Consider the following 15,390-nt stretch of genomic DNA (forward strand, 5'->3'; position numbering starts at 1 on the left):
TAGAATAGGATAGTATCACTGAATATAATTTCTTGAACTATGTTTACCTTGACTTCCAGGGAAGAGTGGTATGAGAAGAGAATTTTTTTTCTTATCTTGTTCTAGGCTTAGGTGTTGATAGTATTGCTGGGCTGTGCTGTAGTTTGGACTAGATGATTCCAGTAGTCTCTCCCAGCTTGCTGTTATGTGACTCTATAGTCATGGTCCTTGAAAACAAAGCACTGCGAACACACTTTCAGGAAACAAGGTCCTAGAATTCTCTTGAGTAGAAGTCTTTGAGCCCTTGTTCTTAACACATTCAAGCTTGTTGATTTCATGTTTGTAGTGGGAGGTTAGAGGCAGAAAGAAAGAATGAAACTCATCACACAGTTACAGGGAACTCTGTAGTTCAACCTTTTTTTTCTTGGTTATGGAGAGTACAAGTTGGGCAAAGATCTCCACAGTGGGACCAGTTCTTTCTGAAGGTGGGAGGGAATTGTCATGGACAACAGACTGAAAATTATCATGGTCATGTGCTTTCACTGAACTGTAACTTTAACATACGACTTACCTCTGCAGGTCTGGACAAGATTGAATTCCTGCAGAGCCACGAGAATCAGGAGATTTATCAGAAGGCCTTTGATCTGATTGAGCACTACTTTGGAACAGAGGATGAAGACAGCAGCATTGCTCCGCAGGTGGATCTCAACCAGCAACAGTACATTTTCCAGCAGTGTGAGGCTCCCATGGAAGGCTTCCAGCTCTGAGGTCCCCCTGTGCTGTGTGCCCCTCTACCTAGCCAGTCCTGTTGTTGAGCCACAAGCCACCCGTGGAGTGATTCTCTCAATGTTTTCCATAACCCCGTTTGCGCTCATTCGCTTGCCTTGTGCACATGCTCTTACATACATCTGGAAAACTTTCGGCTCTCCATGGCAGGATGCCCCCTCCTTGGCAAGGGATTGCCAGAATCACCCTTCTCTAGATTCTGAACTTCTCCGCTGTCATCTTCGGGGAGTTGAGGCACCTTTCTATACTTTGAGATATTCCCTGCTCCTATTAAAGGAAAATAATCCCTCCTCCACTAGTTCCCACACTGCCGGCATCCGAGATAAGGCTGCCTTGCTCATGTACTTGCTGCGGTGTGTGCCTGCAGTCCAGGGAGACATTCATTCAGACTTTCTGAGAACGTAGCTGAATTCCTTCCCCATATTCTTCCCTGGACGTCTCTTTGAGATGCATTGGCTGGTTTGGATGGCTTTGAGATACGTTAAATGTTCACTTGCAGTGCATCTACTTAGCTGTATGTGCCAGCTGGGGTTATTGGCATACAGAACATGTTACCAATAATGGAATAAGTTCTCTGTTCCCTGCAACAACAGGCTGCAATGGACATGTTTTCTGGTTCTTAAGAATACTGAACACATTTGGCCCCATCCCTTCTCAACACTGAGCTCCCAAGCTGGATTGCAGACCACTGTGGAGATTTGCATACCTTCCCAGTCTTTCCATCCACAAAAAAAAAGAGCCTGTGAATAGGTCAGTCTTACTGCTTCCTCAGAAATTACTTTTGAAACCAGCTTCTAGAATGGAGAAACTACTCCTGCTTGCCAGCACAGTATGATCCAGCCGGGCCTTCCTTAAAAATCAAGCCCTTCCTGACTTCATTCTCCAGAGTCTGGTCTTTGGTGTAGTTATGGCTGAAAAATTCCTATCTGCTTCTTTACATTTTTATGCAGCGTGACTTGAACAGATTTATCTTCTGAAAAATTACCTCTGAATACAGAAATCCTTATTTGCGAAACTTAGCACAAGGAGCATTAGATCTCCTTTTCATTTTCAGAAGACAAGAGCTTCCTCTCCAGCTCACCTGATAGAACAGAGTCCTCCTGGTCAAGCCCCCTATTTAACAACTAAAATGACACTACATTCAAAGGATAGTAATATTACACCTGGATCTGCCTGGCCCTTTAATTTCATTTATTCCCTTTGCTGTTGATGGGACTTCAGGGGAATTAGCATGGAATGCATGGTTCCTCCAGGTGACATCTATAAGGCATCGCTGACTGCATGACAGCTGTCACCTGCAGCTGTAGACTGCCCTTCTGCTAGCAGCATGTTCTTGGCTCTGCAGCCTGCTTGGATCACAGACCTCTGATGCAAAGGCCAGCCACTCCTCACTGAGTTCAGCTGACATCACACAACTGAGGAGATGCCACATGCTAGTGGCGGTTCCATTTCTGTAAACGCAATGGATTTTCCAGGCCGTCCGCTCCCCCTCACACTGGGCTATGTTCTTTAAGACCATTTTGGATGCTTGGAGCACACATTTGTCTAGTGTAAACATTTCAAAATTGCCACTGCTAACTGCAGCATCATGTATGTGTGGTGAATGTTAGTGGCAGAACTGTCTGCAAGATCCTCCTTATGACTCCTCTCAGTGACAAGCCACTGCAAAAGCAAAAATAGGCCATTGGACACAAAATAATAGAAACACATAGCTCACTTGTCAAACTGCTGAAACAAGCTAGGCAAAGGCCTGAACATCAGCTCTGTGTGACCATTATTTAAATACAGTCTTCAGTTCTGCCTGTGCTTCAGGATGGAGACTCTGACCTGTGTGGCCACTGCAGAAGCCACCTGCTGCCTCCCTAGCTAAGCCAGTTGGCCTCCACCTTCCCTCTCCCAGTTATTTTCTCTAGTGCTGCTTTGTGCTGAAGGAACATTTAGTTTACTGCACTTGATCTGTAAATGGACTTTGATTCTTTGTAATTTTAGAGGGTTGGATTTGGTGGTTAATTTAAAAAAAAAAAAAAAAGCAAAAAAACCCCTCAATGTTGCCTTTACATCACATATAAATAACTGTGTTTCTCTTTTCTTGAAGGGTGATAGAAGCACTGATTAGTAGCAAAATCTTGTTTTAGCTTTTGGATTTTTTTGTGCTGGATTTTTTTACGTGTAAATTTCCAATAACATGTCATTTCTATAAGATTTGTTTAAAATCATGTACCTCTTATTGGATGGTATAAAAATGCTACATATTTTGTAAACAAATCTCAGCAAAGTGTGTGTGCATATATTCTGTATATTCATATATGTATATTCTGTGTATATATACACTATTGTGTATATATACCTATATACACACACACGTATATGTATACACACATGCATATGTGTGTATATATATACATATCTATATAACTATATATATATATGAGTGTTTTCTCTTCCAGGGTAGTGAAAACAATGTGGTGCATTGGCGTTTCCCTCCCCTCCCCACCAAGAAGATAATGACAATTGACTCTAATCGAGTGAATTAAAAAAGAGTCCATTTAAGCTGAATGGTGTGCCTTCCTGTGTAAGGAGTCTGGCCAGTTTTGTTACTTTTGCAGTGGATATGTGAATTCAGAGCAGTTAAGTATAAATCTTTAAACTTGATATGTTTGTTTGAAGTGACAGGCCTGGTTGACACAGGTAATATTGTTGTCATATATACCTAGACTGTGTAAGGCATTTGACTGGTACTGAGTAATATTTTGACTGAAAACTAAGATTACAAAAATCAGCATGGCACACATTAAATGGATGAAAATGTGGCTAATTCATAGGTCTCAATTTAATTTTAAATGGTGCTTAATTTAGTATATTTCCATCAGGATCTTCCAGCAGCCAGTTCTTGGCCTTGCTTTATTTAGCCTTATTGATGAGTTGAAAAGAAACAAAATCTGCTTTTAACAAAGGTTGAAAATTAGATGAGTACAGAAGGGAGACCAGACTTGTGAGTAATGAAAGGAACAGTTCACTGATAAAGACTGATCAGAATTACTTGGTAAAGTAAGAGCAAGTAAACTAATTGCATTTTAATAGAGTCAAACATACACTGTACATTCCCCATCCTAATAAATAATATTCAGGCCACGGGTGAAGGACTCTGTTTTGGAGGAAAAGTCCCTCTGAAAGAGTATAAAGGTCATTATATGTTTTCTCTTGAACACAGCTACTTCATAACACAATTCTGTGTGGCTATATATATAGAAAAAGAAATCTTTAGTAGAAATGGGGAATTGATATTACCTTTATACTCAGCATTGGTTAAACTTTTTTAATAGGAACACTCTCAATGTTGCTATTGGCTACAAAAAAAAGTGCTAAAAAACAGGAACAGGGAAGACTGGTAAAAAGTGTGAAGTTCCATCCTATGAGAAACTAAAATGTTAGACGTAAGAGTAACAAAGGTTATGTCTGCTGCTGGAAATATTGAAACCAGTGCTCTCTGCTTTCCTTGAAGGATGTGCTGCTGCTCAGACAGGAACCATCTCAGAGAACATCATACTGTGTTATGAATATCTGTTCTTGTTTGGTGTGTAAGTCCGGGGCAGCATGGTCTCATGTACAGGATAGACCAGGGGGCTCTTTTGGGGTTCTTGGCATCTTCTCTTAGCTCTGCCAGCCAGTGTGTAGTGCCAGAAAAGTCATCTCGTGCATTTTTTTCTGCTCTTATCCTGACCAGTGGAAGTCAATGCATTTGTTTCTGTTTCATGCAGATCCAAACTAAGCACCTTTCAGAAGCTGGTTAAAGAACTCATTAGGACAAAAATGTCCGAGTTGTTCCTGCAGTAGGAGGTAACCTGGGTATTAAGAGAAAGGAAGATGTGGGACTAACTGGAATTATCTAGCCATCCTGTCCACAGATCTGTAATGCTTTTTAAGTGCTGTATAGTTGTTGGGGCAGCAAACATGTTGTTAAAGTGCCCAGTGGGACATGGCAGGCAAGAAAACCTACATGTTCTTGAACCTGCATTTCTGTATCAGTACCGAGACTTTAAAGAAGCAAGTCTCACCACCCAGGCCTAAATGTGACAGTGCTCCTGGTGATAGACCTCTGCTTCCCTGAGGATTTACAGAACAGCTGTTTTACCTCTGTGCCTGCTTTAAGTAATTCCTACATCTTCCAGTATGGTTGCTTTGCCTCTGGGCTCAGAAAAACACCTCATTAGTACTTTCCCATTCCAATTTTAGCTAATAGACACAAAGGTCTTTCTTCAGATGTGCCCAAGTCTTGGTAGGAAAACAAACAGGACCTTTTTGTGTACCGCTATGGTCACATCCATAGAGTTCCAGCATGCTCTTTTGAAGGTGGTGTTCAAGTTTTCAGATTGATAATAGCTGTTGCCTCTGGAATGGGTACAGCAATATGGCATATGGTATAGGATTGATAATTTGTCTTTTAGGAATAAACATGAATGCTGTTGCAGACCAAGCCAAAGGGGAGAAAGAAAATTAAATACTGTTGAAGGGCTTAGTATGTTCTCCATTGGGCACTGTTAAAAGGCTGAAGGCTAAAGCTGTGGGCTAATTGTGTGATGCAGGATGTTACTGAGAAGTTCTGCAGTCAGACTGGAGGCTTAGGCCAGAATTGGGTACCGTTCTTAAAACCATTGTCCGTATTTAGAGGTGCTTTCTTGGAAGCTGTCACACCAGGCAAGAGGTGGTTTCTTTCATTACCCCACTGAGAAAGATTTACATCATTTCTTCTAGGACCCAGCTACTTGTAAATGGGTTGGAGCTGGAGACAGCACAAAGCCCAATGGCTCAGGCTTTTATTTGAGTCTGGAACCAATGTGGCAGCTGAAAGAAAACATGAACATGTGTGATGATGCACAGGTTTTATGGTAGATCCTGAAATTGTGGAGATACCAAAGTGATATGACATGACTTCTACGTGGACCTTCTGTCAAACCGCTGGATCAGAGTTCAATATAAGTAAAATGAAAAACTGCTGACCACTGCTGTGGAAAAGCATAAATCAAATCCCAAGTTTCTCTTCATGGTAACCTGAAATACTGTCAGAAGTGCATGTTCTCCTTTTTGCTCTCATTTAATACATATATGAACACAGACACACAATCTGGGAAGAATTTATTATTTTTTTTGTTCCCACATGTGCCAACTCCTGTGGCAAAGAACCCCAGAGCTGTCATGGAAGATCTGTTCACATGCCTGCAATGGAATTAAGCACAAGTTGCATTCAGTGCTAAATGAGTGGCCAAACCTCTGGGGGCATGCTCTGCTTCCCTGATGGTGCATTTGTGATCATTTCCTTACAGAGAATCTGGCGGTAGGTTGTGGCATCACCTGAAGGTTGCTGTGTCTGTTGTGGAGTGACTGCACAGCTTGTTTGACTGGTTACATCTCATCAATATGAGTGGTACCCAGAAATGTAATTCAGAGAAGGATGGACTGCAGCAGCTATATTCTAGCTCTAGAGTAAAGGACAAAGTACTAAAGAGGACTGTACTAGATACTTTGTTGCATCTCTTTTCCAGGTATAACAACATTTTTTTCAGCAATAGCACTAATTTTTAGTAGTACAAGAAAAATAATCAGGAAAAAACTTGTGTTTTTTTTTTTTTAAATAATCTACCTCCTACTATCAAGAAGTTCACAAACTGAATCTATCACATACCTATGCCTCCTCTGTGGTGTATCCAGTCAGCTGGGAAGTATCAGAGCTTCAGACACTCCTGACAGCCCCAACTACATTTTCTTCCAAATGAACTGAAAGGAGGAGGAAAAATACTGGTCTCCAGTTGCTGCAGGCTGTTCAGCATGAACAGTTTGTGACTCCTCTGGGATGAATACCACAAATAGGACTGTTGGGAGCTGCCATTAGCAGGTAAGAGTGAGCATAAGACTTTGTACAGGAGATGAGTACAACAAGCCTAGGTACAGCTCCTGCAGTCTTTTAAAAGATGCTTAGTCTTGTGCATAGCAGATTTGGGAAACAACTATTCTGTCCATCCAGTTTGCTCCCTTGTTCTGTTTCACTAACTGTGAAAAAAAGTTTGGAAGAAGGAGACGTTGTTAGGAAAAGCAAATAGGCATTTCTGGTTTTAATGATGACAGGATCATGTATTCATTCTTGAAAATGAGGGTACAGAACTAACATACAGGGAAAATGTGGCTGAACAGGACATCAGCTTTTCTTCCTCAGTCCTTGGTCTCTTTGTTTCCTCTAAGGTTTAGCAGATGCTTCCTCTCTCCATTGAGCTTTCTTTTCCAAGTTTATGCTTGTAAGGGTTTCATGCCTTTTTACAGCCTACAACATAATGACAAAGCAGGAGCAGAAAGTATCACCTGAAGGACCACAGAGATGAAACTCAAATCAATTGTTTACAAAATATCTGGCCTACCCTTACCAAGGCACAGCTTTGATGCCAGCCAGGAAGAGAGGGCTAAAACATCCAGAGACTATTTTGGCTTAAACTCATAACTTCTCTGGGAATAAATAAACCCTTTTATTAAAGCACTAGATTGTATGATTCTGGTCAGTACTTAAATACTAACACCTGGTCTTCAGAAAACAGAGGTACTGGAAACAAATCAGAAGTTAAACATAATAGGTTAGAACTGCTGTGTAAACAAGGGTCCCAAAGCAGCAGTCCTCTCTTGCCCATGTCTGCATTCATACCACATTGTAAGAGGAAAACCTTACGGGAGTTGTCAGTGTTTGATCTTTTCTGCCAAAGCCAGGGAAAAAAAAAACTTTCTACTGTTCTATTTCAGAGTGCTGCTTGCTTTTTTGGTAGGCAAATGCTGACAGAAATGTCACTTGACACTTCCATAGTTCACAAGTGTTGGGGCTGAGACTGTTACTAGTCTCAAGGTTACTCTAGAGCACTTAGTGGTCTATAGGAACAAGATCTGAACATGGTCATCAGAACTGCTTCAGAGAAAAGCAGCATACAAATAAGGTTCTCCCCACAGGTGCTTTAAGCTTGGGGTTTTCTGCTTTCAGTGATCATTAAAATAATTCAGTGCACTGTGCTTTTATTTCCACTGTGCTTTCCATACAAAGTACCATTACAATAAGTTGCACAGACTATATTCATATTCCTTGACTTTTAGACTAGTGCTGCTGAGTGACTTTAGCTCAGCTTCATTACACAAAAAGCCCTCCTTGTTTGTTTACAGAAATACCTCAAAGTTAATAGTTCACCAACTGTTAAAAAGTACATAAAATTAAAGCCTGACTAACCTTTGCTGCACGTGAAATCTTAAACTTTACACTTACTCTCTTCGTATGATGCAAATTAAATCACAGACATAATTCTACCACATGCTGAACTTCTTTCATATCTTGCCAAATTATGCAATTGAAAGATGCTCAGCATTGACAGGACTTTGGAGCTTTTCTATGAAATAGTTTTTTGATTCCACAAAGAAACCAAATAATTTGAGAAAAGTTGTTCTATCCACACTAAGGGAAGACTATTTTCTAATGCAGTTCAAGGGCACATAATTATTACCGACTATCCATTGCTGCTGGAAAAAACTTTTGGAAATTCTCAAGCCTGTTTGTGGAGAAACATGCTCATTTGGAACTTCCATTATATTGATTCTTTGAGTGTTATACAGCATAGAGGCATTTGTGGTAGGTCTGTCCATTCACTGGATGGACCCCATTGGCCCAAGGAGCATTCACCTGCTTATCAGGTCCTCACAACAGAAGATTCCCTTTTCTTTCAAACTCTTACAGCCCATCATTAAAATTAAGGAGTTAAACCAGCACAAGTTCAAATTAAGTATGGCACTGAGGAAAAAAAATACTATTTCCTTGTAAAGAAAACAGGCAGTCTTAGCAGTGATATCACCTTTTTCTAACTTCAGAATTAATCAATGAGGGTCACTTTTGGGGAACTAGAAGGACTAATTTTTTGCTCAGTGATAAAGTAAAAAAGAAAACCCACAAACCAAAACAGTACTAACAGTCCACAGGAGGAACCGAGGACATGACGGGAAGATTGACTTGCACTCACCAGCCAAAAATCCATGCTTACCTGCTTCCCTCTAATCACCATGGTTATGCATCCCAGTATTGTCAAGGCAATCATTACATAGCTGAACTTCACCCGCAGTGTGGTCTTTGCTGCTCTGACTGTTTCAATCCTCAAGAAATAATAATAAAAGAACTGAATAATTATCAGAGATCCAAATAAATCATTTGGCTAATTGTTTTATTTCTCTTGCCATGTTATCTGTGTAATTTTGTGTAATGCTAACAATGCTCGGCTCTTTCCACAAAAAAGGTTTTACCAGAATGGGAAGGCTGATCCTCATCTAACTTGGGAGATAAACTTGGTCACAAAGACATTCCACTCAAGGTTGGAAATAAAACAAACATTTTTGTCTGCTTAAGTGACAATATTGCCTTTCCAGGTCACTTGACTGCAATACAAAGGAGGAAGGCTGTGGTATTTAAAGTGTGTGTTCACTATGGAGAGGACAGGAAAAAAGAGAGGGATGGATTTAATAATAACATTTTTTTCTTAATATTAGCTCCCTCTGTGCTCACTACCACCTTACAGTATCTGCAGTGCCACGAAGCACCCTATCCATATTAGAACTGCAGTATATTTAACATTGTAAAATGGGCATTTTCACTCAGTAGCAGAAGTATGGTGAAAACAAGTTTGTAAGCCAGAATAAAAGACAGTTTTTAACAGTTGGTGTTTCTTGGGCTGAGGGAAGCACTACCACAGCTTAGCAATACTTCCTACCTGAACTTCAGAATAGTTGCATTTATGATGCAGTGTATTTTCCTGCAAGAAGGCTTCCTCTACTACAAGATTTGATAGTGCTATGGATTATGCACTGGCTGCTGAATTAAAATGCCTCAGAAATTCTGAATGGGACTTAGTTGAAGAGCATTGGTTACCACTTCCTACTTGCTAGGTTGAATAGTCCTAAAGTTACCAGTTTTCCTAAGAAACCAAGGAGGCATGGAGGATTGTAAGCTTTCCAACATCAACTTTGGACAGAGGACTAATTTAGATTATTTTTTTTTATTTAGTTATTTCTCAAGGCTTACACCCCGAGGGGTAGCTACACCCCTCCTTTGGGAAATCTGTTCCCTAGTCTACTGTTATCTTTTAAAAAACAGAAATCTTCCACAAGAAGAATATCGGCTACTAAAGCCTTCCAGCTGTACATTTGATGAGTTAATACAAAAAAAAATAATTATTATTTTAAGTTGGGTTAAACTCTGAATATCATTCTACTCAAGTGACATGTCAGTTACAGCACATTTAAAGTTTGTATTAGAGATGCCAATGAAGCATAATGCTTTTAGATGTGCTTTTCACAATAACCAAAGACTTATACCCCACAGATTTAACTCCCCTAACAGAATTTAGAGCAGTTGATTCCCTTCTCAAGGAGTTCTACTAGTCTAACTGGTGAAGTCTGGCATAATATAAAATTACAGATGGCTGGAAATGCATCAACGTCATGCAATAAAAGAATAAATGAGTCAAACTAGGCAATTATACTCCAATACTAATAAGGCTAGTAGATTTAATGGAACTGGGAAATTATCACTGCATGTTTTAACCCTTGAAGAAAAGATTACAATGGATACATGATAGTTTAACATGGTAAATCACATAGGACCTGGGAACTTTCATTGTTTCTGAAGAGGAGGGCAAGACTGATTTGATCACTATTTCAGAGTACTGATTTAAGTATGAGATTTCTGATCATAGGGAACACGTCCATCTACCATGAAACTAATAGTTAGATTTAGCTTCCGGATTACTTGTTCTAATGAGCTGCAATGAACAACTTGGGCACAGGCTGCAATTAAGCTAATATGCACAGAATTTAAGATTTTAAAACTTTGTTAACTTCTGAAGTACCTTGGATGTGTTACCATATACAAGAGGAAAAAGGTATCTTAACACAATTTGCATTTTACATCAATTCAGTGGCTACAATTAACATTTGTGTAATAAAGAAGTTACTTGTGATCACTGTATCTTGTGAGATTACCGAGTTCTATCACAAGCCCTTACAACCCACTCTCCTTTCAGCTCAGAAGAGGAAAACAAGCGTTTGTGCTTTGATAGTTCTCAATCATCTTCTCAGCTTTGGTTGAACTATTTGCTTAAATAAAAACAAGAATTCCCTATGCACTTGCTAAAACGGTCAGCTTTTATGAGAAGTTTTCTCCTTTCAATAAATCTTGGATATTCAATCACTCTGCTACCTCTGTTTTCTTAAAAACACTTGTAACTTGGTATGCAAAAATATATGAACTGACATAATTCAATACATTTTAGTAACTTTCACCTTTTTGTATTTCAAATCTAATTTTAAGAAAAGTTGTTCAACATGAAATGGAATAATTACTTTCTAATAGCATTTATCCATTGTGATATACTTAGAAAAAACTTAAGATACAGGGGTGGATTTTCAAGTCCCATACTGTGCATCTAAACAAAGTATATTCAGAGGTCAGCTACATATTTTGCTTACCTGAGCAGTACAAGATTTATTGTATCTCTTTAATTTAAATAAATACATATATATAAAAGCATTACAAGCATGTTTTAAAAGATAACTATATTACCACCAGGAATGTTTTTTAAACCAGGACTTGTCTGTTGTTATTAAGTTTGATCTTCATTTTAGATGGACAATTAGAACATCCAGTTTTATTGTCTCCTTTTCACCCAGGGCAAAGCACTAACATTTGGAATGCCATCAGCAACAGGGAAATTTGGGGTATATACATTAGTTGTTAGGGAGCCTTCCCACTGTTAGATTAAATTCCAAGAGTAGATAAAATTGGCTCAGGCCCTCCAGACATTAATTGATAAATATTTTAAATTAATTTCAGTTACTTTATAGCTATATCATTAAAGTTTCCCGCTATAGGAGACTGACACATGAAGAAAAACGCTACAAAAAGCTCACACTAATATTTGCAAAAAGCTTTTTCATTGGGAGAGAAGAGCAAAAACTAACTGATTTGTGATGTTTTTTCTAATAAAACAACTGAAAGATGCTGGCTGTTCTTTCAGAAAAAAAAAAGTTATCTCAGCAATTATTATCTCAGCAGTATAGAATTGCTCAGGTGATCACATCTACAGGATAATACATCAAACACAGCTGTGTCAGATTTTTCAGCTGTACAAACCCATTCCAGTTATTATTCGGGAGTTGCATTCAAGTAACTTATTCCTACACGGACAATGTCTCTTTCACAGCTTCAAAACTGACACTTACGAGACAGTCTCTGGTATATCCTCTGGCTTTTTGTAGTGGCCTGCCCACAATAAAAATCTTCTCTCCCAGTCTGTTGGCTTGTATCCAGGCACCCTCAAAGTAGACTGACCTACAAAAACCAAAGACACACACAAAACAAATAAAACCCAAACAAACCACGAAAAACATCAGTCAGAGAAGATTAATTGCCACAGCTACAATGAAACCAGTTAGGGTGAGCAATGCAGAATTTTAAGTAGGATTGCTAGAGTTGGTCAGGGAACAAAAGTGTATCACAGTCAGATTAACCTCTAAATATGGATTTAAATTGGGGCCATGTGTAAGGAAAGCCAAATATTGCTCAAGATATTTAGATTTGCAGCTCTAAATTTGCAGAACCTGCTCCAGCATCTAAGCCTCCTAAGGAGCTGTGACGTTATACATTTAAATCAGTTTAAAAAACTAGATAAAAATGGCACACATTGTATCACAGAATGTTAATTTTTCCATGGAGTGTAAGATTTTATCTGGAAGTATATTTTAAAAAAAACAAAACAACAGATAAGACCCTAGGCAAAGATTAGACCTCTAATTTTCAAGTCAGTCTTTCAAACTTCATATAGGAAAAAAGTACTCAGAATGTAATACAGGAAGGTTTCCATAAAGAACCTAACATTAAAATCCAGCAAATAAAATGCAAAGGTAGACAGCTTTCCTGCTCCTCATTGCTTTAAAACAAACAAACAAACCAAAAAACCAACCAAACCAAACAAAGCTCCAACCCAACAATGGATGGTATCCTGTATGGCTGTGTGCTGCCTTGTGGATTCATGGATTATCTAGGAAATAGAGCAGATAGACAGTTTGCTGACAACACTGTCATTCAGAAACATGAATCCTAAGTCAATGAGATGGCCAGTGAAACCCCACTTACATAAACAGGAAGCAATTCCAGTTCACATGCAGAAGACAGACTCTAACCTAACCAGTATTGCTGAGGAGTAAGTCCTCAGGGTTTTTGGCAAAATGTTCAGTAATAGTCAGAAAGGGAAACAGCATTATTAGCAATGATTAGGAACACAGACCAACACAAAAACATTGTTATGCCATTGTATAAAACCATTGACTCCAGCATTTTGAAAAACATGTGAAATGCTGATACCTCATCTCAGGAAGTCAAAAAAGAACTAGTACAGAGAAAACCAGTAAGGATGACCACAGGTATGGAATGGTCATCATGTAAGAAACTGTAACAGGCTGAGACCTCTGGCCTCAAAAAGCAGTAACTGAAGGTCCTTCCAGCACAAAAGGATTGTGACAATGGGAGCGTGGCTTATAATGAACAGGTCCCCTTTTGCAAGAGGTACTAAATAAAGGAACATCTGACTGGAAACATCACACACCAGTTTCAAAACCAAACACAAGGCTGTGCTTGTTTTCTCACAGCGTAGTTCAGCTGAGGAATTCCTTTCCAGAGGATATGAATGCTAAAAACCCAGCCAGCTTCAAGGGATTCAAGGCAAATTCATGAAAGAAAAGCCCAGTAAGGACAGGACCACTACACAAAGACGCCACCTCTGGGACAGCAGTCTAGGGGAAAAACACATTTGCCCTTTCTCAGTACTCTTCCTTAAGTCCCTGCTATTGGTCACCATTCCTGTTGGTCCTTCCAAAACATAAAGAACCTCCTTCACAGCCCACTGCTGGAGACATGACACTTGGTAAGGAGACCTCTGGTCTTACCCAGTGCAGATGCCTTACGTTTTTAACACAGAAGTATGCACAATGCTTCCCATCTATGCCCTCCTTGTATCTAGCATCAGTAGGGCATGAAGGGGACCTGTTACACAGGAAATCTCACGAGAGCATCATAACTGTCCTAAATACAGTGAAAAAAATGTTTCATGGCCTGAGCTTTGCTTAACCAACTCAATGCTTAAACATGAACCAAGTTAATGATTCCAACTGACTCTCTCCTGCAGGGCACATTCAATTTTCTGAACAGCTGGAGCTGGCTGTACTATGAAGAACTGCTGAAGTATTTTAGCTTCTGTTCCTAAACACTGATAGTTTAGAGTGGGGTTGGGCAGTTGGTTCTAGCCCACAGCTGAAGAGTCTCAGTGTAGCAATCCACATCAGGTAAGATACCAGTGACCTACAGAGCTAAAAAAAAAGTGAAGACTACAAAGTGTTATTGTCACAATAGGAAATACTGACCCCTGGCTTTGTTAAAAACCAAGATTTTATAGCTAAATGTAATGCTCTTTTTTTTTTTTTTCAGTCTGAAGTCAGAATTCCCTCTCACAAAATCAGGGATAGTAGCAACCATGTCAGTCAAAATCCTGTTTGGATGATTGCAACCTGGATATCTTAAGTATTTCGTAGCATAAAACATAGCATGATAGTTACTGGAAAACCTTACTTTTTGCCTCAAGTTTACTTTCTTCATGGGGTTTAATGCAAAGCCTTCTGCTGATCTTCAGATCCACTCCTTTCGTCGCCCTCAGAATTGAGGGAATATTTCTTCTCAACAGGCTAACAGCCCTATCTGGAAGAGAAAGCAGAGGAAGCAAATGGGCCCAGTTTAATTCAGAACTGTAGAAAGTGAGAATACTACCTTCTAAATGTAAGTGTTTGTGCTGGTTGTTGTTTGTTTTTAACACAAGCGAAAAAAGAACAAAAAACAACAGGTGCAGATTAATACCACACAAGAAACACCAGATTTAGTTACAAGAGAGCCTATCAAAGAAATGAAAGCTTGTCTATAAGCTGTGGCTTGAGCTTGCCCACGAGCCTTACTTAGAAAGGTGGCAATGCAAGATCATGGCCTACAAGCCCTTTGTAAAACACAGAGCTCCATTTAAAAGAACTTATCTATTCCTATGCTTTAGATATCCTTTGGACAGGACCGAAGTCTTGCACGGGCTGCCTGCCAGCACCATACCAGCCCTGCCACAGCCCAAAAGCAAAGACACGAAAAAAAAAAAGGCCAAAAAAAGTAGAATCTTGCCACGCTGAGGTATCAGATTTGTAGTGCCATAGAAAAGGATGGGACTCCTTGTATATGAAAATGTGCTCTCAAGAAAGTTGCTAATTAACTCATTAATATAATGAAAAAATGAAAAAAAAAAAATCAAACAACTTAGAAAGGTAAAAGAGCACTTAAAAAATGTAAACTGACTTACTATTTTTCTCTTTTATGGCGGCTGAAAAAGCCTCTCCTGTGAGAAGCAGCCGCCCTGTACTTTCTAGGCGAAACACCCGCAGCTCTGAACCAAAAATATTTACATTTACAGACGCCTCCCCCAGCGAAGCCAAACCCTTCCCGAGGCCTTAATAAAAACCCGGCACAAATCCGCTCCT

General features: G+C 39.5%; 2 protein-coding genes across 2 annotated transcripts in view; one reads left to right on the top strand and one right to left on the bottom strand.

Annotated features, from left to right (window-relative positions):
* The window catches only part of KPNA1 (karyopherin alpha 1 (importin alpha 5)), a 39,231-nt gene extending 35,656 nt beyond the window's left edge, over nucleotides 1-3,575 (top strand). The window contains exon 13 of the mRNA XM_009993366.1: nucleotides 559-3,575. Within this exon, the coding sequence (XP_009991668.1) occupies nucleotides 559-746 (188 nt within the window). The 3' untranslated portion in view covers nucleotides 747-3,575. The remainder of the gene's footprint in view (nucleotides 1-558) is intronic.
* Nucleotides 3,576-6,994: 3,419 nt separating this feature from the next.
* On the bottom strand, nucleotides 6,995-14,969 carry FAM162A (family with sequence similarity 162, member A). Its single transcript, XM_009993410.1, has 5 exons — nucleotides 14,948-14,969; nucleotides 14,437-14,575; nucleotides 12,049-12,168; nucleotides 8,820-8,928; nucleotides 6,995-7,078 (listed from the first exon to the last, which is right to left on the bottom strand). The coding sequence occupies exons 1-5, from the start codon at nucleotides 14,967-14,969 to the stop codon at nucleotides 6,995-6,997; spliced, it is 474 nt and encodes a 157-aa protein (XP_009991712.1).
* Nucleotides 14,970-15,390: the final 421 nt, after the last annotated feature.

Source organism: Chaetura pelagica, unplaced genomic scaffold (genome assembly GCF_000747805.2).
Source record: "Chaetura pelagica isolate M959 unplaced genomic scaffold, ChaPel_1.0 scaffold101, whole genome shotgun sequence".
In the NCBI taxonomy this organism is placed as follows: Eukaryota; Metazoa; Chordata; class Aves; order Apodiformes; family Apodidae; genus Chaetura; species Chaetura pelagica.